The following is a 27277-nucleotide window of genomic DNA, read 5'->3' as shown; positions in this document are numbered from 1 at the left end:
TGGAAAAAGCATTCGACAAAATCCAGCACCCATTTCTGATAAAAACTCTCAGCAAAGTGGGAATAGAGGGATCACACCTCAACATAATAATGATAATGCATGACAAACCTACAGCCAACATCTTACTCAATGTTTAAAAACTAAAATGATTTCTGTTAAAAACAGGAACAAGACAGGGTTGTCCCCTTTCACCACTCTTATTCAACATAGTACTGGAAGTCCTTGCCACAGCCACCAGATAGGAAGAAAACATAAAAGGTATCCATCTTGGAAAGGAGGAAGTAAGACTGTCATTACTTTCAGATGACATGATATTGTGCATAGAAAACCCTAAAGACTCCACCAAAGTACTATTAGATTTGATAAATGAATTCGGCAAGGTAGCTGGAAACCAAATTAACACCCAGAAATCGATGGTATTTTTATACACAAATAATGAACTCTCAAAAAGAGAAACTGAAAAAATATCACATTTACCAATGCAACTAAAAAAATAAGATACCTAGGAATAAACTTAACCAAGGATGTAAAAGATCTGTACTCATTAAACTACAGGACACTGAAAAAAGAAATAGAGGAAGATATAAACAAATGGACGAATATACCATGTTCATGGATTGGAATAATTAATATCATTAAAATGTCCATAGTGTTCAAAGCAATGTATAGATTCCATGAAATTCCTATTATAATACCAACGGCATATTTCACAGAACTAGAACAAATATTCCAAAAATTTATATGGAACCAAAAAAGACCCCGAATAGCCGCAGCCATCTTGAGAATGAAGAACAGAATGGGAGGAATCACTTTACTGGATATCAAACTATCCTACAAAGCCTTTGTAATCAAAAAAGCCTGGTATTGGTACAACAAAAGACATATAGATCAATGGAACAGAACAGAGACCCCAGAAATAGACGCATGCAATTATGGTCAGTTAATATTTGACAAATGACGCCAGAACATTTAATGGAGTAAAGGCAGTCTCTTCAATAAATACTGTTGGGAAAATTGGACAGCTACATTAAAAAAAATGAAACTAGATCAACAACTTTGACCATACATAAGAATAAATTAAAAATGCATAAAAGATCTAAATGTAAGTCGCAAAACCATAAAAATCCTGGGAAAAAACATAGGCAGTAAAGTCACAGGCATCTCACTTAGTGGAATTTTCACTGATAAATCAACTAGGACAAGAGAAGCTAAGGAAAAAATAAACAAATGGGACTACATCAAACTAAAAAGCTTCTGCACAGGAAAATACAAAGGAACCCCATGGTATGGGTGAACATATTTGCCAAGGATGTATCTGATAAGGGGCTAACTTCCAAAGTGTACAAAGAACTCATACAACTCACAAAGAGGAAGACAACCAAACCAATTAAAAAATGGGCAAAGGACCTGAATAGACACTTCTCCAGAGAGGACATACAGATGGCCAAGACATATGAAAAAATGTTCAACATCGCTAATCATGAGAGAGATGCAAATTAAATTGTAGGCTACCATCTACAAATCAACAAATGACATGTGCTGGCGAGTATGTGGAGAAAGGGGAACCCTGGTACACTGCTGGAGGGAATGCAGACTGGTGCAGCCACTATGGAAAACAGTATGGAGGTTCCTCAAAAAATTAAAAATGGAACTGCCTTTTGATCCAGTGAGCCCACTTCTAGGAATATATCCTAAGAATCCTGAAACACTAATCAGAAAGAATATATGCACTCCTATGTTCATAGCAGCACAATTTACAATAGCTAAGATCTAGAAAGAGCCCAAGTGCCCATCAGTAGACGAGTGGATAAAAAAGCTGTGGCACATTTACACCATGGGATACTATGCAGCTGTAAAGAAGAAAGGTCTCCTATCCTTTGGGGCAGCATGGATGGACCTGGAGAGTATTATGCTAAGTGAAATAAGCCAGGCAGAGTCAAAGACAAACATCATATCATCTCACTTATTATGTGGAATCTAAGGAACTTAATAAACTGATGAACAAAATAGATTCAGTGACATGGAAGCATGGATCAGACTGACGAATCTCAGAGGGAAGGTGGGGATTGGTGGGTGGCTCGGTGGGTGGGGAGAGATTAACCAAAGAATTTATATGCATATATGCATAAGCCATGGACACAGACAATAGTGTGGTGAAGGCCTAGGGAGAAGAGTGGGTGTGGGTTGGAAAGGGTCAATGGGGAAAAAAGGGGACATCTGTAATATTTTGAACAATAAAACAAAACAAAAATGTCTACCTATAAAAAAAAGAGTCAATCACTATCTTCTCAGTGCAAATGGTAGAGGGAACATCTATATGAGCTCACATACAATCCGTGGAAAAAATGGTTTAAGTTTTTCAGAATCTAATAAAACTGTTTTTCCCGTGTTGAAATCCTGCCTAAACCACTATTCTATGAGAAATCCAAGGCTCAAATTACTCAGCAAAAATTAAGTTTCAAAAGTGATTCTGTGGGGAAGAAAATCGAACACAACTTTTATAACAAGGCCAAGAAAAGTTGTAAGTCAGTATAGTTATCTGCAATGCAAAGATCTAAATTTAGTCATTTATTTCCAAAATTCTCTTAATACCACAAATTGACTCTTTAATCAAAAGAAAATGCATTCCTAATGAAAATGTAAACTGGTCCACCCTTTCTGAACAGTGTTCTAGCAACATGTAATCTTCATACTCTTTGACCCACTAATTCTACTTCTAGAAATCTAACATAAGGAAAAAATCAGGGATATGTACAAAGGTGTATGGCTCAAGGCTGTTTGCTGCAGAAACAGAGATGGAGAGACAGATAGACACAAAGAGAGAAAGAAAGTTAGAAAAAAGACAGACTAGCAGAAAGGGACAGACAAATAGAAAGAAACAATCTAAATGAAAAACAACTGAAGGCATGATTAAATTATTATATCTCTATACAACGGACTAAGGTAGCCATTTAAAATGTTATTAAAAATTAATGACAGAATAAAATATATGTAATATGTTAAGTTTTTAAAAAGGCAGGATATAAAATTTTATATAAGGTTTAGCATCCATCCAAAACCTATACTATATTGGTTAGAGATATGGGCTTTAAAGTCCAATCTGTATTCAGATATGACTATGGCTTACTAGTTGAATGACCTTAGGCAAATTACTTTATCTCTGTAATTCTCATTTGTAAATATAAGTATATCATACAAGGTTATTAAAAAACCTAAATGATACAACAAATGTATAACATTTGGGGTGTCTACCACAAAATAATTCAATAAATTGTCACTATCACTTGTAGTATTACAATCTTAATGTAAAATATTGTACATACATACAGAATAAAAGTGATGAAACAAACTAAAACAGTAACAGGAACTATATCTGAGAGTACAAGTGATTTTTATTTTTTTCCTTACATTTTTCTTATATTTCCTAAGTTTAACAATTAATACATAATGCTTTATCTGAAAAAAATTTAATGGAGGTAAAGTTAATTTAGAGAGTTTCATAACACCCTACTTCCACAGTAATATCGCCCATCCCTGACCCCCCAGACCTCTACATGCACTCTTAACCCACCCTTATTTACACACTGACCTGAAGGACAGTAAGCTGGAATTTAGTCCCTTTCTCTGGTCGAGGACAGGAAGCTCTTCTCTGTTTGATCCGATCTTGTTTGCCATTTCCACTTGGATTATCAGGGATATTGGTGTTTTCCTTCACAGCTGCCACATCATGATGTAAACTAGTAATTAAAAACATAAAAGCAAGTTTTATTCAGCTTCTCAGAAGAGACATTAATCTGTGATTCTCAAAGACTAATATATAATCCAAATCAGAGTTAACATATGAAATCCCTTCATGATTAGAATCATTTCATACTGATATTAAAATTCTAAGAAAACCTTCCAATTATGAAATCATAAATAATGAGTTTATGGAAAATAAATATTACAATAAGTTTTAAAAGTTATGACTTCAGTATGGCCAGTGTTGCTCAGTGGTCGAGCATCGGCCCATGAACCAAGAGGTCACTGGTTCAATTCCTGGTCAGGGCACATGTCTGGGTTGCAGGCTCGATTCCCCAGTAGGGGGCATGTAGGAGGCGGCCAATTGATGTTGATGTTTCTCTCTAATCAATGTTTCTATCTCTCTCCCGCTCCCTTCCTCTCTTTCTAAAATCAAGAAAACCATATTTTATTTATTTAATACTCACCTGAGGGTATTTTTTCCATTGCTTTTCAGATAGAGTGGAAGGAAAGGAGGGAGGGGGAGAGAGAGAAAGAGAGAGACACATCAATGTGAAAGAGACACATTGATTAGTTGCTTTCCACACTTGCCCTGACCGGGCTGAGGATTGAGCATGCAACTGAGGTACGTGCCATTGGCCAGAATCGAACACAGGACCCTTCAGTCCTTAAACCAACGTTCTAGCCACTGAGCTAAACTGGCTAGGGCAATAAAAACATATATATTTTTTTAAAGTTATGATTTCACAATTCTGTAAATATACTAAAAGCCACTGAGCTGTATATTTTAAATGGGTGAATTTAATCCTGTGTGAATTATATCTCAATAAAGCTGTTCTAAAAAGTTATTAAAAAAAACTGAAACCATGTTGTATTTATTTGACAAACATTTTCTCACAATAGTGGAAGAGAAAGAAAAACACCACCAGTGATAGGCCTCTATGGAACCTTTTATCAGAGAACCCTGTTGATCAATTTTTAAAAAATATATCTTTATTGATTTCAGAGAGGAAAGGAGAGGAGGAGAGAGAGAGAAACATCAATGATGAGAGAATCATTGATCAGCTGCCTCCTGCATGCCCCTTGCTGGGGATCGAGCCCGAAACCCAGGAATGTGCCTTGCCCGGGAATCCAACAACCTTGATCTCCTGGATCATAGGTTGATGCTCAACCCTTGAGCCATGCCGGCCAGGCTCTTGATCAATTTTATCTTGTTTGTTTTGAGGTTTCTTATTAGTAGATTCAAGTAATACTTCTAGAAATTAATTCTCACTCAAAATGTATCTTTTTATGTAATGAACTCAATAGGTGATAGATTAGGTGTGAAAGGCAGGAATAAGGCAGAACAACAAATTAAAACAAGATAAAAGAAAATATGGTATATATTATACAATGCAATATTATCCAGCCACGAAAAAGAATGAAATCTTGGCATTTGCGAAAGCACGGGTAGGCTTTGGGGGTATTAAGGTAAGTGAAATAAGTCAGAAAATATAAAGACAAATACATATAATCTCACTCATGTGTGAAATCTGTAAACAAGAAACAAAACCCAAGCTCATAGATACAGAGAACAGATTGCTAGTCGCCAGAAACAGGGGTGGGGTGCACGATGCAGGCAAAATAGGTGAAGGCGGTACAAACTTCCAGTTATAAAATAAATAAGTCATGGGGATGTATTGTGCAGCATGGTGACTATAGTTAATAAAGCTATATTGCATATTTTAAAGTTCCTAAGAGAGTAGATCTTAAAAGTTCTTATCACAAGGAACAAATTCTGTAACTATGTGAAGTGAGGGATGTTAACTAGATTTACTGTGGTAATCATTTCACAATATATACAAATATTGAATCATTATGTTGTATACTCGAAATATAAGGCTGTATGTCAGTTATATCTCCATATCAATTCATCAATGAAATACACCAAAATTTTGCTTTAAAAATGAAAAAGAATGATGTGCAAAAGGTTAGCATGATTAATTCTAACTTAATTGTAATTTGCAGGTTCAAATCAATATGATTATGAAAGGATAGATTAACTTTCAATTTATCTGTGTCAAGGGCATTTTTCAGGGTTTTTTTCTGTAGTAAGTTTGAAGATATTCCAATAAATACAAAAATCCCAATAAATACATTTGAAACTTAAATGAGAAGAACTGTAAGCACCAAACAGATATATTTTAAATTAATTTTTAGGTAAAGTCCTCCTAAAAACTACTCATAAAGTACCTGCATAAAGATTATAAGTAAGAAGAGATAAAAATAATTCCAAAAATGTTTTTATGTCTACACAGAAAAAGCATTTTGCATAAATACAAGTGGTGGTAGAACATGCATTAATACTGCTCTTAGTTTTTTAATACACAGAGAAATAGCAGTAACAACACCTTCAGTGGATAAAAGGGATAAAATTCTAGTCAGTGAGGCTATATCATTCACATGGCAGAGCTACTTTAAAAAACTAGTTTAGGGAGTGTGGGGGGTGGGAAGAGATTATCCAAAGAACTTATATGCACATATGCATAACCCATGGACACAGACAATAGTGAGGTGAAGGCCTGGCAAGGGGCGGGTGCAGGGTGGAGGAGTTGAATGGGGGATAAAAGGGGACATTTGTAATACTTTCAACAACAAAGATAAATTTAAAAAAAAACTAGTTTAGGGTTTGGGACAAGATGACAGAAACTCAACTCTCCCTGTTTCCTCCCCTCAAAGTACAACTAAAAAGTCTGGATATAATACAATCACAGGAGGGCACTGAAGTGACTCCCCTGGATTTAAGGAAAAAGATAGCAGATTAGTGTCTCCCAATTACCTACCCAGTGACAGAAGGAAGTCCAGGTTTAGTGCCTCTCAACTCAGAGCCCAAAGGCAAAGGCAGCCCAAGTCCAGTCGTCTCTGGACCCCCCAACCCAGCAGCAGAAAGTGGTTCAGGTAAAGCCCTTTCCTCCCCTGGTGATACTGGTGGGAACTCCATCAGCAGCATGTGACTTAGAGAACTGGCCTGGGGCAGTGGGCCTAGAGAAGGGCTCTCCAATCCTTCTGTCCAGAGGTGGGGCCTAGGAGTGTCAGGTGATTCAAGGGGACCAGGATCACACTATAAGGACTCCGAAAACTAAATGGTCATTAGAACAGGGTAACTACCTGATAAACTACAATATTTAAATAGGATCTAGAGTCTCCTAACATAATATCCAAAAGGTCCAGGAGACAAATGAAAATTTCTTGTTATACCAAAAACCAGGAAAATCACAATTTGAATGTGGAAAGACAATCAACAGATGTCAAACCAGGCTCTATCAGATACTGGAATTAACTGAGAAGGATTTTAAAGCAGCCATCATCAAAATGATTCAATAAGCAATTACAGATACTCTTAAAGCACATAAAAAAAATCTCATCAACAATAGAAGATATTAAAAAAGAACCAAATGGAAATTATAGAAGTATAAGTAGTCATAGAAAAACATTTCATTGAATGGGCATAATAGCAGAATGAATAGGACAAAGGAAAGAATCAGTGAACTTGAAAACAGAATAGGAATTAATCTGAATGACACAGAAAAACATTAGTTTACAACTACCAAATAATAACACAATTATATATAATTCTTCTAAGCTTTTCATAGAAATAGAATGCTATGAGAACAAGAAAATGGTCAATAATTTTATAATCCATATGATCTTTATTAAAATAAAAAGTAAAAATAATACCTACAATTTTTATTGAATATACACATAAATACAAGAACACAAAATCTTCTCTAATCATGATACAGTTAGCCCCTAATGAATGCAAATACTTCAACATCCCCTTATTGTATCCATGGTATTAAATTTGAAGATACTCACCTTCGAACTAAATCCTGTTTCAGAAGATTTGCTTGTTGTTCAACTCCAACTGGTTGGGATATAGGCTGTAAATAGCACAGAAATAAAACTTGTTATGATAACAGAAAACTTCAGGCTAAAGATGAAATTTACTATTATTTCAGAAAACATACATGATACATTTCATATTTTGGTTAACTGGCAAACCAGGCAGAATACACTATTGAATGTCTACATCAATCTTATTATTGCTTTTACTACCAAAGATAACGAAAAATAAAATGGAATAACACTCATTCATCAAGATTTTTTGTTAAGAGAGCATTGTTTTATAAGCTTTGTTTGTGTTATTTTTCAACAGAGAACACTGACATTCAGCTTCCAGTCCTCATTGTAAAACTACTCCTAAAAGAAAGAGTTACTGCCATTACACAAACAGATAAATCAATGACCCAAGCTTTAACATATTATGTGGTCTCACTCTTTCTTGCTCTCTCTTTCACAAAACTATTGCCAACTATACCTTTGAGGCGTTAGTATCAGGGAGCTGCAATACTGATTTCTGTGAAGAAAGTATAAGCCCTCTAAGAAGGCAAATGCCAATTCTGCTGAAAAACTATTTTAAACATTTATATAATCCATCCTATGCATTGCCACTGGTAATAGCAGTTACCTTAAAATGCAAATCTACCAAAAATGATTACTTCCCTGTCCCATTTAAGCCCCCTATGATGGCTTCTCATCTTCTATGAGGTGAAGTTATTTTGGATGGCAAATAAAGTATTCAGTGAACTAGTTCCAGTCTCATTCTCTAGCCTCTTCTCTGCCTGAAGCCACACTGAACTGTAGCTCCTATGAATAAATTGGACTTTTCCATGAACTGTGATTCTATTTATGTTCCTTCATCTCCCTGGACTATTTCAACTTTTCCTAGTCCTGTCCATTTAGCAAATATCTGGATAGAACTCTTATATTAAAAAAAAGTCTCTATTAGCCCAGGACAGTTTGGCTCTGTGGTTAAAGTGTCAGCCTGTGGACTGAAGGGCCCTGGATTCAATTCTGGCGAAAGGCATGTGCCTTGGTTGCAGGCTTGATCCCTGGCCCTGGTTGGGGCTCGTGCGAGAGGCAACCAGTCGATGTGTCTCTCACATCAATGTGTCTCTCTCTCTCTGAAGAGCAATGGAAAAAATATCCTTGGGTGAGGATTAAATAAATAAATAAATAAATAAGCCTCTATTATAGCGGGTTCCAGACACCAACAAAATCACCTTGAAGACTCTAAAAGAACATATGCCTTAGCTCATATCTTGGTTTCTAAACTAAAAGGGACGAAGGTTCCTTGGAGAAATGGCTGATTCCAGCTCTTGGGCAAGGAAAGTACAAGATGAACCTGGATCATCTTGCTATACCAAAAAGTAAAGAACCGCTCAAAGAACAGTGGGAACATATGAAAAGCAGACAAGAACCAGCCTGAAGGGGTTCCCACTGCCCACAATTTGGGCTTCAGAGTAAATGATGAGAGTAGCAGAATATAACCCATTCAATAAAATAAGAACCCATGAGGTCATACTGAAAAAAACAAAGGAAAGCTCTTATAGTACAAAGCCAAGTAATAAATATAAGGAATGATGAAGTTAGAAAATTATCAATGGATGATAAAACTGGTGGGTGAAAGTTGGATGAGGAACAGGATATTTATAAAGTTTCAAAATATCTCCCCACAGATTGCTTATTAATTACAAAAGCAAAAAAAAACGGCCACTTTACAGTAGAAGAACTTGGCAGGCAACACCATAATCAAATTTAACCTCAGTGATATTGGGACAAATTGACATCACATGCCTCCTAATATGATACGATGTGCAAAGAACACAACAACACTTACAGGTTATTCCTGACATTTAAATGCATGATTTAAATCTGAACTTGAAAAACATTCTATGCAATAACTAACCTTTAGTCTTCAAAAGTACCAAAGCTATGAAAGACAAAGGGTTGAGAAACTGTGCCAGGTTAAAGGAGACAAAAGAGACAACCCAAGTAAAGGCAATGTGTGCTCTTCAATTAGATCTTGGATCAAGCGGGGGGGTGGAAGGTGGAGAAATTGCCATTAAGGATAATATTGGGACAATTAGTGAAATTTTAATGTGAACAACAGATTAAATAATGGTATTATATTCATGTTAAATTACCTGGATTGGTCATTGTATTGTGGTTAAGAAAATGTTCTTGCGCTTCTAGGGAAATATTTAGGGGTAAAAGGGCATCATGTTTAGAACTAGCTCTCCCATGTTTCAGAGGGGAAATAATACATGAATGAATAGTAGATGGATTGATGGATGGATGGACGGACGCATGGATGGACACATCAACCAATAGATGGTAGATGTCATCCAGTACATGTCTTTTATCATGTCCCTCTTTATTATATATGTTTAACGTCTGAGTCCAGGGACTCTATATGATTTATCTTTGTATTCTCAGTGCCTCTTAATACAGTGCCTAACACATTTTAGGCTTCCAATAAATGCTTGAAGATAGAAGGAAATAAGAAAACGGTGACATAAGAAAAAAGGCTATGCCATAAAAATGTATGTGAGCCAGTATTACTGATCCTAGACATCAATCCAAAAGAAATAAAGGAAGAAAAAAGTACATAGTATAAAGTTTGTTTCATAGGAAATGGAAACTATGTATTTGATTGTGATATCATATACAATAAATATTACTCAGCCATAAAAAAGAAATATTACCATTTGTAGCAGCATAGATGGACCCAGAGGGTATTATGTTCAGTGAAGTAAGTCAGTCAGAGAAAGACAAATACCATATGATTTCACTTATATGTGCAATCAAAAGGACAAAATAAGTGAACAAACAATATTGAAACAGATTCATACAGAGAGCAGACTAGTGGTTGCCAAAGGAGGGAGGTTGGGGAAATGGGTGTAAGAGGTGCAGTGATTAAGAAGTACACACTGGTAGTTAGAAAACAGTCATGGGGATGTAAAAGCACAGCATAGGGAATATAGTCAATAAAATTGTGGTAACTATGTATGGTGCCAGTTGGGTACTAAAAATACTGAGGGGATCACTTTGTAAAGTATATGACTGTCTAACCACTAAGCTGTACACCTGAAACCAGTACAAAATAAAACTGAAAGAAATGAAAAAGAAAAAAAAACTGATAGCAAGTTAGTTATCCAGGAACAGGGGAAGAGTTAGGTAATTATGATCACTCACTGCATTATTGTGTGACCATTGAAAACTAATCATGAAGTCTAAGTAATGGCAGAAAAAAATTACTTAACAATGAATGAAAAAAATCAGAAAACAGCCCGGCCAGTGTAGCTCAGTTGGTTGGGCATCATCCCATGTGCCAGAAGGTCGCAGGTTTGACTTCCAGTCAGGGCACATGCCTGGTTTGCTGGCTCGATCCCCAGAAGGGGGCATATAGGAGGCAACTGATCAATGTCTCTCTCTCACTGATGTTTCTATCTCTCTATCCCTGTCCCGTCCTCTCTCTGAAATCAATAAAAACATTTAAAAATTCAGAAAACAAAATTATATATAACTACAACCACTTATGCATATGACAAAAACCTGGAATACTATAACAAATATAACCACTGCCATGTGAAGGAAATAACATTCTAGGTGATATTTTCCCACTTTCCTACTTTTTATAATGATACTACATACATTTTATAATTTAAAGCTTTCAAAGAATAGCAAATACTTAATGTATAGGAAAATAGGTACCTTCATAAGCCATTGGTGAGATTGTAAACTGGTAAGACCTTTCTGAAGGGTACTTTAACAAGTCTTAAAAATGTCTAGCAATTCCGTTTCTAGAGATTTATCCCAAGGAAATAATTAAGAGTGTATACAAAGATTTAGCTACAAGAATGTTTCTCACAACATGAAATAGTGTAGCAAATAGCAAAAAAATTAGACACTTGTTTCCTTTACCTGCTCCATTAAATAAATAAGGGTACAACCATACTAAAAGATACTATACAGATTTTTAAAATGTGTTAAAACAGACCGGCTGGCGTGGCTCAGTGGTTGAACGCGGACCTATGAACCAGGAAGTCGCAGTTAGATTCCTGGTCAGGGCACATGCCCGGGTTGTGGGCTCGATTCCCAGTAGAGGGCGTGCAGGAGGCCCTTTCTCTGATCACTGATGTTTCTCTCTCTCTCCCTCTCTCTGAAATCAAAAAAATCATATTTTAAAAAATTTTTTAATGTGTTAAAACATATAAGATGTTATGAGTGAAAAAAGATTATAAAAGAAGACTCACAGTATGACTACAATAAAATTAAACGTATGTATAAGTATATGAAATGGCCTGGAAGAATAAACACCAATGTATTAAACAAGCTTATCTATATTCATCTTTCTTTGTTAATAGGAAAAAAATATATTCAACTTTTTACAGATTTATCAACCCTCAAATCTGGTCATCTCAGGGCAGGCCCCCATTATTTCAATGCGTGACATTATAATAGTTTTAGACAAAAGTAATAATGAAACATTTCACTAAAATTGAAAGACATCTCTAAAAATGGTCCCGCATCTATTTGTAAATGTTAGTTTTGAAACTCTTAGAAATATTATGACAGAACTTGATTTGAAATTATCATATAAAAAAGCAGATGAACCAAACCATTAGCCGTGATTCTGAGGTCTAACACAAGCAGCATTAATAATCCTGTTAACAATTACAAGTAATTATAAATATAAATCCAGATTGTTGTCACAACATCTGTTTTGTTTCTCTTTACTTAATACATAGGCTTTCTTCCAGGTATATTCTTCAGGACACCATGTTACTGCTCTATCTTGCAAAGACCCACCATAATTCTTTTTAAATTCTGTAATACAAAACATTTGTTATGTTGAATATAATTTGTTGAATTTTGCATGTACAAAAAAAATCTCTTCACCAAAGTACTTGCTTTCAATGTTTAAACAATGATTATATTGAAGAATTAACTACCTAATCTCTAACTAGAAGCTAATCAAATTTATCCAAATTTTTAAAAAACCACAGTATGGGTTGACTAGGTTGAAGGAGGAAGTAGAAGGTAGGAAATGGCATGTTGTGTTCATCTCTCCCCCACACCCCTCCTTCAAATCCGAATGAAAGACAGGCACCAATCCCTTTCCCTAATGAGACCTCGATGTCTGGAAACCTGAGACCCTGATAACTTGCTAGCAAAGTTCAATAAAATTAAAGTACCTCTGGACACCTGCAGACTGAGGACAAGGCCAAAATGAGAAGCAAAACTAGGCCTGGATTCCATGGACCACCATTCTCTCCTCTCTATCATGGCACTTAAAGTTCTCTCTTAAACGTGTTTCTAGATCTTTCTCACCCATGATACTGTGAGCTCTTGGAGGGAAGAGACCATGTCTGTAAGATTTATCACAATATGCCCAGTGCCTAAACAATAACTAAAGCAGAAATGGCTGCTCAATAATATCTTTCACTATTATAATGTTCTCATTTTTATTATTGTTTTAATTTTTATTATAGCAACAAAACAACCACTATTTTTGAGTGTTTATTAAGTGCTAAGCACTTTATATACATTATTTAACTAAATTCAACTCTTACAACAACTCTAAGAAGTAGGTATTATCTTCATTTTGCCAATGAGGAAGCTGAGGCTATAAGTGATAGCGGCAAAAACTGGGTCAATAAAAGAAAATGAATGAATAAACGAATCCGGAGTACTGAAGCACAGAAACCCCTTGTACACATCATAGTGGTTTTTCTGTTTGTTAGTTTCTATTAGTTCCTAAGCCTTCTTTCTCCTTTACCATTATTTGCTCTCCTCCCATCAGTGGTTCTCCATTCTGGATGTACTTTATAATCTTGAGGGTAGGAGAGGAGGGATGAAATGGAGGGGAAAAAGAAAAAGAAAATCCAAGCTCATGCACAACAATCCATTCTTTTTTTTTTTATTGTTCAAAATATTACAGATGTTCCTCTTTCTCCCCATTGATCCCTTCCACCTCCTCCCCAGTCCCCCATCACACCACTATCTGTGTCCCTGTGTCACGCATCATGCATATATGCTTAAAAGTCCCCTCCACCCACCCACCCCATCCTTCCCTCCAAGACTCGTCAGTCTGATCCCTGCTTCCATGTCACTGAATCTATTCTGTCCATCAGCTTATTAAGCTCTTTAGAGTCCACATATAAGTGAGATCATGTGATGTCTTTCTTTCTCTGCCTGGCTTATTTCACTTAGCATAATATTCTCGAGATCCATCCACACTGTCCCAAAAGGTATGAGATCCTTCCTCTTTACAGCTGCATAATATTCCATGGTGTAAATGTCCTACAGCTTTTTTATCCACTCATCTACTGATGGGCACTTGGGCTGTTTCCAGATCTTAGCTATTGTAAATTGTGCTGCTATGAACATAGGGGTGCATATATTCTTTGAGGCTGATTTCTTTGGCTGTGTTTCAGGATTCTTAGGATATATTCCTAGAAGTGGGATCACTGGGTCAAGAAGCAGCTCCACTTTTAACTTTTTGAGGAACCTCCATACTGTTTTCCATAGTGGCTGCACCAGTCTGCATTCCCTCCAGCAGTGTACCAGGGTTCCCCTTTCTCCACACCCTCGCCAGCACATGTCATTTGTTGATTTGTAGATGTTAGCCTTTTTGAAATGGTGTCATCTGTTACCCCACTGAGGTTTTAATCTGCATCTCTGATGATTAGCAACGTTGAGCATTTTTTCATGTCTCTTGGCCATCTGTATGTCCTCTTTGGAGAAGTGTCTATTCAGGTCCTTTGCCCATTTCTAATTGGATTGCTTGTCTTCCTCTTGTTGAGTTGTATGAGTTCTTTGTATACATTGGAAATTAGCCCCTTATCAGATACATCCTTCACAAATATGCTCTTCCATACCACAGGGTTCCTTTGTATTTTGAGGCTGATTTCTTTGGCTGTGCAGAAGCTTTTTAGTTTGATGTAGTCCCATTTGTTTATTTTTTCCTTTTGTTTCTCTTGCCCCAGGAGATGTATTAGTGAAAATTCCACTACATGAGATGTCTGTAACTTTACTGCCTATGTTTTCTTCCAGGATTTTTATGGTTTTGTGAGTTACATTTAAGTCCTTTATCCATTTTGAGTTTATTTTTGTGTATGGTGTAAGTTGGTGGTCTAGTTTCATTTTTTTGCATGTAGCTGTCCAATTTTCCCAACACCATTTATTGAAGGGGCTGTCTTTTCTCCATTGCATGCCCTTTCCTCCTTTGTCAAATATTAACTGGCCATAATTGCATGGGTCTATTTCTGGGGTCTCTGTTCTGTTCCATTGATCTATATGTCTGTTGTTGTACCAATACCAGGCTGTTTTGATTACAATGGCTTTGTAGTACAGTCTGATATCTGGTAAAGTGATTCCTCCCATTCTGTTCTTCTTTCTCAAGATGGCTGTGGCTATTTGGGGTCTTTTTGGGTTCCATATAAATTTTTGGAATATCTGTTCTAGCTCTGTGAAATATGCCGTTGGTATTTTAATAGGAATTGCATGGAATCTATAAATTGCTTTGCACAGTATGGACATTTTAATGATATTAATTCTTCCAATCCATGAGCATGGTATATTCTTCCACTTGTTTATATCTTCCTTTATTTCTTTTTTCAGTATCCTATAGTTTTCCGAATATAGGTCTTTTACATCTTTGGTTAAGTTTATTCCTAGGTATCTTATTTTGTTAGTTGCAATGGTACATGGGATGTTTTTTTAGTTTCTCTTATTCAGTTACCCTGGAGTGAAGGAGGCAGTCAAACTGAAAAGTATTTTTAAACATTTCACAAACTGCTTTACTGTATTATCAACATCACAAAACATGTCTCTTTCATAAAGTGCTGTTTAACAACCACTATTTATTGAGCACTTATTATGTTCCAGGTATTTTCACATATATCTCATCTAATCCTAATAAACTTGCAAGATAGGCACTTTTTCTCACAGAAAAGTTGAATAATTTTCAGTGAAAACTCATGTGTCTACCACCCAAAGTCTACAAAATTTTACTATATTTGCACTATTATGTATATCCATCAATCCATATTAGTTTTTATGCACTTCAAAGTTGCAAATGCAAGATAGGCATTTTAACACTTCATTTTTTAAATTAAAAGAGCCAAAGCTAAAATAAATCAATACCTTTCAAAGAGCTAGATTTCAGACTCGGGTCTAACTAAAGATACAAACTGGCTTAAAACTACATGCATACTGTATATACATAGGTATGCACACGTGTGTGTATATACATATAGTGAAAATATTGCTTTTTTAATTACAATAAATTATCACTGTGCATGATGCCCACTTCCATATTTTTATATTTATAAGGAACCCTTCATCTATAAAGTCATTGCTTATTTAAGCCCAATTCTTAGTCAACCTTAGATTCTGAATAATGAAATTTACCCTAAGAAATAACTGATCCACAGCAGTTCCTTGGATAGACTCACATAATGACACCCGAGCTATTAAACAGGCAGAAAAAGAAAAGATGAAAACACACGAGCACCACAAATACTGACAGACAAGAGGGATAGCAACTAGAGAGAAGTTTCATTACCTATAAGGCAGGTAGAAGTGGATTCAGGAAGAAATTACCTGGGCTTCACTTTAGGGTCTCCCTAGTGATCACCTCATGAAAGGGAACCTAACTAAAAGGAGACTTAACTTCACACTCTGTCCCTAATATCTGCCCTCAGTTGAGTTATCAAGGGTCTGTATGGAACCGCAAATTGATCGCACACTTCTCTTGTCTTAGCCCTTTCTTGATTTTTAGAGAGGGGGAAAAGGAGGAGAGGGAGAAACATTCATCAGCTGCCTCCTGCATGCCCCCTATTGGAGATTGAGCCTGCAATCCCAGCATGTGCCCTGACTGGAATCCAACCAGCAACCTTTTGGTGCACAGTATGATGCCTAAGGAACTGAGCCACACCAGCCAGGGCAGCCCTCCAAGCTTTCTACAGTTATTTAGAGAGAGCAACTAACATTGTGGGGTTTTTTTAATGACAGGAGTGAGAATGCATATTGGAGATGAAAAAGAGGGAATTAACTGATCCATTTGGCATTCTGGGAAGTAGATTCCCCACAAGTAAAGCCAAATTACCAATAAAAAAGAAATTCTTTAAAAAGTTGGTATGGGCCCAGGTGGGCATGGCACAGTGGTTGAGCATTGACCTAGGATCCAGGAGATCATGGTTTGATTCCTGATCAAGGCACATGCCTGAGTTGCCTGCGGGCTTGATGCCCAGCAGGGGGCGTGCAGGAGGTAGCCAATCAATGACGACTCTCTCATCATTGATGTTTCTATCTGTCTCTCACTTCCCCTCCCTCTCTCTGAAATCAGTAGAGATATATTTTAAATAAATAAATAAATAAATAAATAAATAAATAAATAAATAAATAAATAAATAAATAAATAAAAAACGCTGGTATGGCCCTGGCCGGTGTGGAACAGTGGTTAGAATGTCAGCCTGCGCACTGAAGGGTCTGGGGTTTAATTCCCTGTCAAGGGCAGGTACCTCGGTTGCGGGTTTGCTCCCCACCCCCAGTTGGGGTGGGGTGCAGGAGGTAACCAGTCAATGTGGCTTTCTCACATTGATGTTTCCCTCTCTCTCATCAATGTTTCCCTCTCTCTCCCCTTCCCTCTCCCTCCTTCTCTCTCTCTCCCTCCCTTTCTACTCTCTCTGAAAAGCAATGGAAAAAATATCCTCAAGTGAGGGTTAACAACAACAACAAAAAAGCTGGTATGATCCAATTGTGAGGAAATAAATACTAAAAAAGTATTTGTTTACATGTATGCATAGAAAAATATCTGGAAAACATTAAAAGTTTTGTTTCTGAGAGGTGGGATAACATAATTTTAACTTTCTACTTTTCTGTATTTAAAAAAAGTATTTATAAGAAGTAAAGTTAATTTTAAAAGCTATTTTTATAAGAGGAAATAAAATATCCATAACAAGACATATAAAAGATATAAACCAAATTTTTCACTTACAAGGATAATGAATACCACCTATAAACACTTAGGAGGAGAAAGGAACCAAAAATCTGACCGGCTTTAGGCCTCTCTTCTGTAGCATTAACTAGAAGCCAAAAGAACAAAATATTTTTTTAATATAATTTAAAAAATTTATTGATTGATTTGAGAGAGAGAGGAAGGAGGAGATAAAGGGGGGGGGAGAGATCAACTGTTGTTCCACTTATTTATGCATTCATTGGTTGATTCTTATATGTGCCCTGAGCGGGGATCAAACCAACAACCTCAGCGTATTGGGACAACTCTCTAACCAAATGAGCTACCTGGCCAGGACAGAACAAAATATCTTGTAGAAGGAAAAAAAAAGTTTGCAAACTGATATTTTTTTCTACCCAGCCAAATTATATTTCATTTGTGAATGTAAACGAAAGGTAAGTTTCCGATACCCAAAGAATAAAATATAGCACACCAAAGTAACCTTGAAAAATTACATAAACCCATTTTCCAAACTATAGAGGCACTTAGCAAAATTTAAGAATCAAGGATAGGAAAGTGGTAGTACAAAAACTGGTTCTGTATACTAATACCAGCAATCAGTATTAAGTCCAAATTGTTAAAACTGTGTTTCAAAATTGACTGTATATGCACCCCTATGTTTATAGCAGCGCAATTCACAATAGCTAAGATCTGGAAACAACCCAAGTGCCCATCAATAGATGAGTGGATAAAAAAGCTGTGGCACATTTACACCATGGAATACTACGCAGCTGTAATAAAGGAGGATCTTGTACCATTTGGTACAGTATGGATGGACCTGGAGAATATGCTAAGTGGAATAAGCCAAGCTGAGAAAGACAAACAGGACATGATCTCGCTTACATGCGGATTCTAAAGAACTTAATAAACTGATGAACAAAATAGATTCAATGACATGGAAGCAGGGATCAGACTGACAAATTTCAGAGGGAAGTAAGGGGGTGGGGGGAGAGAGATTAACCAAAGAATTTATATGCATATATGCATAACCCAAGGACACAGATAATGGTGTAATGAGGGACTGGGGAGGAGGGTGGGACAGAGTGGAAGGGGTCAATGGGGAGAAAAAGGGACATCTGTAATATTTTGAACAATTAAATAAACAAACAAACAAATAAATAAATAAAAATAAAAGGCATTGGTTTCATGTTAAACAAAATTGACTATACACATAAAACTGAGAATATAACATGTGTAGTATGATAAAATAAAAAATGCCTTTCATGCTATCCCCCCAAAACAATAGTTTGCCTTTTCCTTAAATACCTTATATAATCCTAATCCACAGATAATCAGTCTCTTATCTCACCCCACCAATCTTCCAAATTGAAGATTTCAATTGTGCTGCTTTTTACAGGTTGGTTCCTTCCTGGAGAAGATCAGCCGGAAAGGTTCCCATTCCTCCAACATCCTCAATGCTTTAACTAATTTACATTCAAAAGGGAGAAGGTTGAATAATGTCCCAGTAAATCAATCCAAATGACTAATGTCCTTGGACATTATGAAGCTGTACTAAGCAGCATGTACCTTTTGGGAACATTTTGTTGACAATGTTCAAAGAACACACCCACTACTTAGACCAATTTCCCTTCAATTAGAGTAAAGTAATTTCACATAAAACCACTAAATAGTATTTTTACATAAATGGTCTAATACCCTGGAAGCCAGGATCACCGTCTCTAGAGAAACCAGACATAACTTTAATTCTCAATTCTTACACAAAGATTTTCATTTAATGGAATTAACTAATTTATAGAGGAAGTTACAGTGAAGAAGAATTGAGGTGGTGTTGCTTGGTCCTCTGTCAACTCCCTAACTATTAGATTTACTCCTTTAGAATGCCTCAGAAAAATGGTCACATGATATATTAAAACTGTCTTTATCAGAATAAACTTGATTGTTTTAATCATATTCACACACAGTAAGCCCACAGATGTTTCTCAACAAACTGAACTTGGAGATTCTTTGGCCAACCGATATCAGCATTATACACATCAACCAAGTCCATTCTTCATATAATTTCTGGACTGTCTTAAGAACAGCAAAACAGAAACGTAACCAGAGATAAAGTGAGCATCTCAAAGGCACTAGTATCTTCAGTAACTACCTTTCTGGGTCTTAAACATACTATGGTTAGAATTTAAATCACCAAGTCTGAAGTGTAAAGATATTAAGTACTTCACTAATTAAGAAAGTGGAGGTGAATATTATTCCACTGAGATCAGCTATGAAACAGTAGTAAAATAGAAATTGCTAATAAGAACCACAATTTTCAGTGATCTTACAAATACACAACTCAGATATACTAATATGTACATTTATCTGTGAAAACAATACATGATAACATTTTATTGACTCCTGATGCATTCAAAGTCTGAAATCTGGACAATCCTGTCACTACTTTTAAAAATATATCAACAAAAACCTGAAAGAAATCCCTTCTCTTCGTTGTCAATGCTAAACAATAGCAACAACAAAAATCACTTAGTCACCTTTCTCTTATAATGTTAATCCGCATTATTCAAGCAGATAAAAAATTCTGAGACTGAATGAATACGCTAACAAGTAACATATATCCACTCTAATACTACAGTAAAACTCAAAGGCGTGCCATCCACAAACCATAAATGAGGAGAACCTCCAAAGGAACGGAAACCAATAGATCACATCCACAGGGAAACATAATCTATGGAAGAACTAAAGCTTAGAAAAAGATAAGCACCAAACTCAACAAAGAGATTAGGTCTTTAGAACAATGAACTTCAAGTAGGTACTTAATGCTGCCTTGCAATCTTACTACCATACATTCTACCATTCTCCTAGAAAACTACTTTAGAACTTCACCTCCTTCCTCAAATTTTTAATACCCACTTCCTCCTCCAAACTCATGCTCAGATGACTGCCTTTGCATCTATTTCAATGAGAAAATAAAAAACAGCAAAGAAGAGAATTTCCATAAGCTTCCACTACCACATCTGCTCACCTAATAGCATTGGCGCCCATACTCTGTGCCTTTGCCTGTATTATGGAAAAAACCTGTCTGGACTCCTACGCTAAGGCCAACCCATCTATATAGAAACTAAACTTTAGCTCCGCTCACCTTGTCAAGGACATCACTCGAGTAATTCTCCTTCCTCCTATCTCACCATTTTTTCACTTACTCCTAAATCATTCCTCTTATAAATATGAGATCGTATCTCTATTAAAACAAACCTTCTCAACCAGCGCTTGTTGAGATGTGACTGATTATAAAGCTGGGGCAGGGAGGAATAGGATATGCCTGGAACATCTAGTTGCGAAAAGATTAGTTCAAAGAATGATGTGGACGTGTCAAAAGGACAAAGGAACCGGCCTGAAGAAGATCCCACTAGCCAAAATCTGAGAGAGTTGGCGCATCAAAATAAATATTGATACTAATGATACGCATAGAATAAAAAAAAAATCTATAATCTTAATTAATTAATTAATGGGGAAGAATGGAAAGCTCTATTCCAAATTATAAATATAGAATTTGAAAATCACCATTTGGCAATCACCAAATTGTTATGGGCAAGAATCTTCAATGGCTGCCAAAACTATGGGTAAAAGTTTAATGATAAAAATAGTCTCAAAGTAACTCCACAAATTACTTAATTAAAAAGTGAAAAATAATAACTTTTCAGTGGAAAAACCTTGTAGATATAACCGTAACCCAGTAATCAAAATTAATATCACCACTAATAAGACAATGGACATCATGTACCAGCTGATATGAAGCACTGAAAAGAACCCAACATCGCTTTTATAGTATTCCTGCTACAAATGCATAACCTCAGCCGGGCGTGGCTCAGCGGTTGAGCGCCGACCTAGGATCCAGGCAATCAGGGTTCGATTCCCGGTCAGGGCACATGCCCGGGTTGCGGGCTGCAGCCGATCCATGACTCTCTCACTGATGTTTCTATCTCTCTCTCTCCCTCTCCTTTCCTCTCTCTGAAATCAATAAAGATTAAAAACAAAAATGATGGAAGATACAAATGCATAACCTCAATCTAATCATGTGGAAACATCAGACCAACCCATTTTGAATAATAATCTACAAAATAACTGGCCTCTACTCATAAAAAAACATCAAAGTCATGAAAGACAATGAAAGGCCAAAAAAATTGTTCCAGATTAGAAAAAACTATTAAGGAAGCATAACAATAAAATACAATCAGCTATCCTGGATTGTATCTTGAACCAGAACTTTTTTCCCTTTTGCTATTAAAAAGACCATTGATATATCTAGAAGAAATCTTTGAAGAGCAGTTAAAAATGAAGAATCTGAGAGACTTCTGAACACCCCCCTTAAACATCTCATACAGTACTGCTAAGTACAAAAGATCTCATTACTACTGCAGGAAAAGTCACAAAGCTTATATACTTTAATTAAGAAAGGCCAAATCAGCTACCAATGTTGACCAATTAGACCTTCATTTTAAATATTAAGCAAAAAACACAAAAATGACTAAGCATGGGAGAAGATTTAGCAACCATAAAATTAATAATACATAGTCTATCCCAAAGGATTGGGCCAGGAATGTAGGACTAAGCAAATTAATGAAAAGAACTCAATTGTGCATCAATGGGAGAAAGGAAAAATGAATGAACTAGAGCTACATACAAAAACATGGAGGAATCTCATAAACAATGTTGATTTTTTTTTAAAAAAAAACTGCAGAAGAATGTATATACTAGGATACAATTTACATGAACGTCTTAAAAAATATATGTTTTTATCGATTTCAGAGAGAAGAAAGGAGAGGGAGAGATAGAAACATCAATGATGAGAAAGCCATTGATTGGCTGCCTCCTACACATCCTCTACTGGGGATCGAGCCTAGGTGGGCATGTGTCCTGACTGAGAATCTAACTGTGAGCTCCTGGTTCATAGGCTTATAAATCTTGCATAAAAAACATAAAGGTATCCGGGGGACTGCAGATACACTGATAATTTTTTTATTTCTTAAGGTGGATGATAGGTATATGCATGGTCCTTGTATTATTCTTGATATCCCTGTACATGTCATAAAGATTTTATTATAAATATTTTAAGTCAAGAATGCAGGTTAAGTGAAGGACTGGTGGGGTGCGGGTGCAGGGTGGAAGGGGTCAATGGGGAAAAAAAGACATCTGTAATACTTTCAACAATAAAGATAAATTTTTAAAAAAGAATGCAGGATACCTGGCCAGGTGTGACTCAGCGGTTGAGCATCGGCCTAGGATCCGGGAGGTTGCGGTTCGATTCCTGGTCGGGACACATGCCCGGGTTGCGGGCTCGATCCCCAGATCCCCAGTCGGGGGCATGCAGGAGGTGGCAGATCGATGACTCTCTCTCATCATTGATGTTCCTATCTCTCTCTCTCCCTCTCCCTTCCTCTCTCTGAAATCAATAAAGATATATTAAAACAAAAAAAGAATACAGGTTAACTAGTGAAATATTTTAGCAATATTCAATCATGTTCTACAGGGAGTTTTTACTCATACCAATTATGTAATACGTAATATAAAAAAAATACACCTGCCTTTAAAAAGAAAAGAAACTATCAATAGTTTCATCAGTTTAGGTCAAGTTTGCAGCCAAATGAATTTGGCAACAAATATAGGAAAATTCTTTTAGTATCCAGAAACTTTTGTAATTCAGGTATTAAGGACCTACAATAAGAAATACAGAAATCTGCATTATAGAAAAATCAACACATTTTTCTCAGAAAGTGAAAGAACAATTGGACAAAAAAGTAAGGATATCAAGAATTAGAACATTATAATTAAAAAGCATGATGTAATAAATACGCAGAGAACTTGGAATGCTCCTCCCAGAATAGAAAAATATAAATCTTTAGCAAACAGATCACAAAAATTCCAAAAAGTAGAAAGCATTGTCTGAATATAATGGCATAATATATAAATTAACAATAAAAATCTATCCAATTCAAAATTAGTAATCATTTAAAAATGTCTTATTTAAGAGGAAATCAAAGCAAAAAATTTTAAACTTCTTATAAATAAAGATAAAGTAATTAAAACACTGGAGTATTGGAATAAGAATAGATAAACATCAAAGGAACAAAACAAATAGCTGAGAAATGACCCAAGAATGTGTAGTAACTTCAGATATGATAGAGATGGCATTGTAGATCAGTGTGAAAATGATAGACTGTTTAATAAATATGCTGCGAGAAATGTCTATTAACTCTGAAAATACACAGCTAGATCTCTACGTCACACAGCCCACAAAAAACAAAACCCAAATGGAATATGGAGCTAAACAAAGACAAAATATTTTAAAGTATCAGAAGAACTACAGAAGAATATTTTATGTTCATGAGCCTTCCTAAGCAAGATGCGAAATCCAAAAGAAAAAAAAAAAAAAAAAAAGAACAATCTAAGCAAATTAGAGACACACTGGGAGAAAGTAATTGCCATATACTGCACTTAGCTGAGGATCAGTATCGGAATGTATAAAGAAATCAAAGAGAAAAAGAGGAAGACCTCAATAGACAAATGGACAAAGAATATGAATGGCATTTGCAAAGAATAAAAACGAATATTCAATAAACATGAAGAAATAAAACTTCAGCACAGCCACACAACAAAATATTATTCAACAATTAAAAGTAAACAACTACTAGAGTGGGGGCTGAGTGGAGGTGGGCAAAGGTGGGGAAAATGGAAACATCTGTAACGGTATCAACAATAAAAATAAAATTAAAAATGGTAGGCAACTACTGATACACATAACAACTTGAACGGATCTTAAGTCATTCTCAAGAGATTACATATTGTATGATTCCATTTATATAACATTCTTGAAAGGACACAATTATCGTAATGGAACAGATCAGTGATTACCAGGGGTTAGAGGTGGGGAGGTAGTGTGTGACTATAAATGGATAGCTCAAAGGAGTTTTTGGGGGGTGATGGAACTGTTCTGTATCCTATACATGAAATAAATTCATAGAACCACAGACATACAAAATAAGTGAATGCATGTGGAAATTGGTGAAAGCCAAATTAAGGTTTGTTGTTTAGTTAATAGTATTGTACCACTGTCAAATTCCTAGTTTTGATTATTGTATTAGTGGGGAAAGCTGAGAGAAGGGTACACAGGAACTCTCTGTAGTATTCTGGCAACCTCTCTGAGCCTAAAATCATTTCAAAATAAAATGTTAAAAATAAACATATGACACATTCTCATCATCTCTAGTACTTAGGAAATGCAAACTAAAATAATGTATTATTTTTTCACTCACCAGCCTATCAAAAAACATCTGAATTATCAAATATTGGCAGTAAGAGTATACTACTGGCTAATGAAAATTTAAATTGGGAAAGCAATTTGGTAATATGTATTAAAATAAAAAATGTGTAGAACTTATGGTCCAGTAATTTTCCCCAGTGTCTCGTCTAGCATGATCTACTATTGTAACATTAGTTTAAATCGTGAAAAATTGGAAACAGCCAAAATGTCCATCAGTAGGGGAATAGCTAAATAAACTGCAGTGTGGTCTTACAAATGAAAACTGTAAGGCAATTACATAAAATCAAGTATGTTTCTATGTAATAACAGAGACATGTTTCCAGGACACATAAGTGAGAAAAAAAAATACAAAGTGACATATACAGTAGGATCTCTTCTTTGTGCGTAAAGACAAACACCAAACCAGAAAACAATACTATATGGTCTAAGCATACAATGTCTACGTATGTAACTACACTGAAAAAAAATCTAGAAGGACACACATCAAACTGATAACAGAAGGGACAAGAACATCCAGAGGGGAGGGGTCAAATGAGACTTCTCTGCATTGTTTTAAATTTTTACCAGGAGTATATATTGGCATATTACCTATATAATTAAAGTAATTAGAAAAAGATTTTTTTTTAATAATGCAAATATTGTGGTAGAGAATCAAAGTGATAGTCAAACATTGTACTGAGTGGGGATAAAACTGCATAGAAAAATGCTGAGGTTTAGTAATTCTCTCCAGAGGCTTAAAATAAAACCATCTAAACAAATGTTTGATTAGACCACAATGTCAACTGAAAAGGAATCAATCTCAACCACAAAAAGTACTAATGCACTAATACTAACACATCCCGAACAGGAGGTAAAAATGCTGACCTCAGCGACAGATAAAAATCAAAATAAGTGATTTTCCATATTACTGGACAAAACAATCAAAACCACGATTGACACATCTAAACTCATGATTTGCTTAGTTTCTTATATGCCCTAGTCCATTTGCTACAGGGCGAAATAAACCAGAGAAATAAGAACAGATCTTAGGTCGAATACAAGTTCATTATCAATTTAGAAGTCCTCATTAGGCAATGAGAATGATAAACATAAACAAAGGATTATTCTCTCATTGACAGCAGGCTGATAGCAATATCTACAGCCATTCTTTTTATTATTTTATTCAACAAACATGTTAACAAGCAACTATTTGTGCCAAACACTGTGCTAGGTGCTAAGAATACAGATAAATCAGGCACAGATCTTGCTGCAAAGAATTTTCAGTTTTATTGGGGACACAAGATAAAAATATAAGCACAGCTTGCCATTTGACCAAGCTGAAGAGCCCTCTCCCTTTGTCTAAGCAGTAAAAAAAAACCACAACAAAATAAAAACCCCCAAACACACACTACCTGGTTGGGGTCAGTGGTTAGAGCGTCAGCCTGCGGACTGAAGAGTCCTGGGTTTGATTCTGGCCAAGGGCATGCACCTTAGTTGTAGGCTCAATCCCCAGCCCTGGTAAGGGTGCATGCGGAAGGCAACCAATTGATGTGTCTCTCTCACATCGATGGTTCTCTCTCTCTCTCTCTCCTTTCAACTCTCTCTGAAAAGCAATGGAAAAAATATCAATTTTTAAAGATTTAAAAAAACACAGAACATCCAAACATCAGAAATTCACTCCATTCCTTTGTCATTAACTCTTCAGGGTTTACCAATGGGCATATATTGGTTACCTCAATTAAGTCAGAGAAAACATTTTGCAACCACAAAAATTAGGAAAGAGAGGTTCTACTTCTGGAAGGATTCCATCAGACCAGTCCCTTGTAGATAACAAAAAGCCCTGGACAAATATAAAAACAACAACTGCCTGGAGGCATAAGAGAACAACCAAAAGCAGGTAGAAACTGGTAGGAAGGCACCACTTGAAAGAAAGGAAAAACAGTGGATGAATGAATTTGCCATTTTTAGGCTTTTTCCCTGAGGGCAAGCCCTAGAGAAACTAAAACCCATATTCTTACAAGACTGAAGAAAAAGAGGAAGGAGTCTGGTAGTATAGAGCCTTCCAGATCCAGAAAACTCCTGGTGCTCCACCACACAGCAGAGGACAGTCCAAGCCAGGCATCTTGTGACACTTCAGCAGAAGGCAACTCAGAGCATTATGCCCCAGACCTCTCTCTACCCAGTGGTAAAGAGCCGTGCAGACCCCACAACTGCTGACCTTCTACCCAGTAGTAGTTAGTGGCAGGTAAGTACTTCCATACCCCAGTGGCACCAGTAGAAATCAAGTATGAAAGGTAGCAGCATTGGGTGGCCAGAAAACAGGCCAGGAGAAATGCTCTCCATCCTATGGGTCCAGGAATCCCCACTCCCCA

General features: G+C 36.2%; 1 protein-coding gene across 1 annotated transcript in view; it reads right to left on the bottom strand.

Moving 5' to 3' along the window:
* Nucleotides 1–27277, bottom strand: part of WNK3 (WNK lysine deficient protein kinase 3) — a 139065-nt gene that overhangs the window by 47448 nt on the left and 64340 nt on the right. Inside the window, exons 11-12 of the mRNA XM_016215182.2 lie at nucleotides 7597–7661; nucleotides 3590–3737 (exon numbers count right to left, since the gene is read on the bottom strand). Coding sequence (XP_016070668.2) covers nucleotides 3590–3737; nucleotides 7597–7661 — 213 coding nt within the window. The remainder of the gene's footprint in view (nucleotides 1–3589; nucleotides 3738–7596; nucleotides 7662–27277) is intronic.

The sequence above is a fragment of the Miniopterus natalensis genome, chromosome X (genome assembly GCF_054644295.1).
Source record: "Miniopterus natalensis isolate mMinNat1 chromosome X, mMinNat1.hap1, whole genome shotgun sequence".
NCBI classification, from domain to species: Eukaryota; Metazoa; Chordata; class Mammalia; order Chiroptera; family Miniopteridae; genus Miniopterus; species Miniopterus natalensis.
Note: the sequence above shows the minus strand (reverse complement) of the source record. Positions and strands in the feature narration are given on the sequence as shown.